This window comes from Actinia tenebrosa, unplaced genomic scaffold (assembly GCF_029948245.1).
Source record: "Actinia tenebrosa isolate PJP-AT-01 unplaced genomic scaffold, QUT_ActTen_1.0 PGA_scaffold15__27_contigs__length_11533743, whole genome shotgun sequence".
NCBI classification, from domain to species: domain Eukaryota; kingdom Metazoa; phylum Cnidaria; class Anthozoa; order Actiniaria; family Actiniidae; genus Actinia; species Actinia tenebrosa.
The window spans coordinates 1,548,431-1,551,964 of NW_028292575.1; the positions used below are offsets into that span (position 1 = coordinate 1,548,431).

The following is a 3,534-nucleotide window of genomic DNA, read 5'->3' on the forward strand; positions in this document are numbered from 1 at the left end:
TTCTAAATGTTTTTTTAATATTCAGACTCACAATTCCATACAAAAGCATTGTTTTAACTCCAAAATCTTCAGAAACTCCTTTTTATCCCAAGTCATTATCTAACTAAATAGTTTTGAGACTTTTTGATTCCTTTAGTGGTATATATTTACAATGTTAGCATCTTGTCTACAAAAATCACTCCACCGTACTAAGATAGTTACCTTTAAAAATATATCTATATTTACACTATGACAATATATATCTAAATCTTCTTCAAAAATGTCCAACTAGACTAATATTTACAAGAATGCTTAGAGGAAATACACATTTTCCGTGTAGGGAAAATCCATGTCTGTTTCATGTGAATAATTATAACCTCATTAGCATAAATATAACTGTTTTAAATAACATTCACGCTGTTTTAACCCAGAAGTTCTAGAAACCTACCTAGTTTAAAAGATCAAGAGACCTAAAAAGTTTGCTTTTAGGTATTTTTTTAGGATAAATAAGTCCAAATCACGCGAATTTTAATATGGCGGGCTTTTAAAGTGCCAACGTATGAAAAGTATTTCAGATCGGAAATAAACATCTCCGATTACGTTATCTAGGCTAAATTTAAAGAGAAGCAGTATTTATAAAAATAAAGTCCTTTTCTAAGCCTTATCGGCCAGTTCTACAAGAGCCATAGCTCCATACCATCGATCACGGGCATCGGACATTCTTCTTTTAGCATCAATCCGCGCCTTTTTTCGTTCCACTCCTTGAGCTTTTGCGGCTTCTCTCTCGTATCGTCGTTTGAGATCTTTTTCTTCGTTCCTTGTTGGCGCCCTTTCATCGCGTTCTCGTTCATATTTATCAAGCCACGATAGCACAGCAGCTCGGTACTCATTCGGTTCGGAGTTCTCGTTGTTTAAGATTTCTTTTAGGGGGAGATCTGTGTGCACTCTCTTGAGGCTTGCGTAAGGGTGAAGAGGACAATGTCGGTTAGCGTGCGTGAATCTTGTAGTGCAACCCTCGGCTGAGCAAAGAAAAGGCTTTTCTCCAGTATGTAGCCTTTGATGAGTCTTTAGTTGGCCGCTCTGGACGAAGGACTTGCCACAGTTTGGGAAATCACAGACATAAGGACGTTCTCCACTGTGTGTTCGCTTGTGAGCTTGGAGAGATTTCTCGCGCGGGAAAACCCGGCCGCATACATCACAACGAATCGATGAACAAGACTTGTGACCTTCAGCGATTAGTTTATTCACAAGATCAGCTTTAGGACGTCCTCGGAGAGTAGAATTAGACGGAGAGGTAGGACTACTAGGCTCTTGCGTAGTCGACTGCTGTCTGGGAGTCGAAATCAGAGGAGGAGGACTGCTTGGAGGAGTAATCTTACCAGGCGGACTCGAAGCATTGCTGGAAGACGACGATGAAGGTGACCAAACAATCACTGAACTTCTCGACGGTAATTTCGGTTTTGAGTTCTCATAAGAGTTTGATGTAGTTGGAAGAGGACAGAACACCTTTTCACCAAAGTTGAAGCAGTTTTGACGCGGCTGTGGGAAGTAAATACCGCTCTTTTGAAGAGAGATAGTCAGGACATCCGCCATTTTTAAAGTCAATCGTGTAAATGAATCGGTCGAGTGAAGACCAAGGTCTTTATGAATTTCCCGCCTATGATAATGTAGTAGTGACGTCACTCATAATTGAAAATCCCGCCAAAAAATCACTCGCCATAAACAAACCAAAAATATCCCTAAAAACTCCTTGAAAGCGCCTTCTTTCCTACCTCCAAACTGCAAAACTCAACCCTTAATAAACAGTTCTTAAGCAAATAAAGTTTATTTCCGAGGAAATGAATTTTTAGATGTGTTTATGCGGGTTTTAGTTTTGCTTTTACATCCCGCCAAAAGGCCACTACCGTAAACGAATCGCAAAACCACTAAAAAACTTTATAAAATCCTCCAGAAATCCTTAATTCCTAAATTCAATCTTCAAAATTCAACCCTTAATACATAATCCTTAAGCAAATGAAGTGTTTTTTTCCAAGAATCTATTTTTAAGATGCATTTTGGCGGGTATTATTCTTTGCTTTTACATATTCATGTTGTCACGGCATTTGCATAGTAAAAGTAGAACACGTGTTGAGTTGTTTACTAAATGAGAAGTAAGGCATTTTTGTTCTGTGTTGAACAAGCTTTTAATAGCAATATCGAGTTGACATTTTAGCACTCTTGTGGAATTCTAGCCTCTTTAAGAGCTAAAGTTTCATTGTTAAGTAATTTATCATTGTGAATCGTCGACGGCCATGTGCCGAACGCCATTTAACTGTGAAATCATGCAGGGAAAGGTTATTTAAATTTTTGGCGCCAAAATTTCATTGTTTTTTGACGGCTCCTGGGGATTTTGGGAGGATGTTGTCTTTATATACCTTTCATTTTCGTGATTCAATATTATTTCAGAGGGGAAAAATACCTTTAATCTTTGAAATAATTTACTAATTGTGGTCAAGTTTCTTTTATCAGTTTGATCTCATTTGATCTCGTGGATTTTTTTGAAGGTATTGAATTCGTTTGTTTGATAGGTTAAACTTTTGGACTCGAAGGTTAATCTCACTTAAAGATTTAAAAAAAAACACCTAATCTTACCTATTATTCAAGAAATTGGAAGAAAAATCAAATATTTTGACAAATTGAAATTTTATCACTTCAGTTGATATTATTGAAGCTATATGAGTTGTGAACGAAAGGGACTGGAGAAGCTTCGCATCAAATTGTTACTCTGAACTCGAACTCAGTACCGAAGGAATGAATCTTGCCTTTTTTGACACCGTATTTTTGCTTCCTCCATTAGTTTCCCTTTAGATACGATATAATTTGCCCTTTTTGGGCTTAAAACTATTAGGGAATAGTAATATTCTCCATTTGTTGGAGTTATTCACATCATTTAATAGCCGTGACCACATGGTTTAAAATAATTTTCACCGATGAAAACTGAAACTGGTTCTTGTCTTGAAGACTTGTTAATTATCTGACAGTCATTAACTAGGAGTATGTTTGCAAGCACATGGAACTAAATGATTTATTATGTAATCCATTTACTAAGTCTAAATATATTCCATTTACACTTGAACGAAGGCACTTATCACTTGGTCTTCGTCAAATTTCGATAATTTCATTGGTTTTGAGGTTTGAATTCTGACCTTGAAAATGGTCACCTGCTAAAGCATTGTTTTGCTTCGCATAGCGATACATGGCAACTAAAGTTCGACAACAGCTATCAGGCTCGTTAGCACCGTCACTAAAGATTAATGGCATCTTTCCAACTGGTTATGTCAGATTTTTAAGACCACCAGTTTTTTTAGGTGGATCTGGGCTTGAAAGAGTCCGATTCAATTTCGCAAACGGAGTGAAACAACCGTGCCTTTAAGCATGCTGCATCAAATTAGCGGAGGGGGGATTCATGCACAAGTATTTATCAACTGAAAAGGCAGCTTTTGCTTAGACATCGAAAATCTATCTGGGGGTTTTTGGTCACTAAATGGGGTTTAAAATTTCATTTAAAGCTGAGCT

At 37.2% G+C, this 3,534-nt stretch overlaps 1 protein-coding gene across 1 annotated transcript; it reads right to left on the reverse strand.

The window, feature by feature from the left end:
- LOC116302784 (zinc finger protein 367-like) lies at positions 1 to 1,696 on the reverse strand. Its single transcript, XM_031712153.2, has one exon. It carries the CDS (start codon positions 1,570 to 1,572, stop codon positions 634 to 636), a length of 939 nt encoding a protein of 312 aa, XP_031568013.1. The 5' UTR covers positions 1,573 to 1,696; the 3' UTR covers positions 1 to 633.
- Positions 1,697 to 3,534: the final 1,838 nt, after the last annotated feature.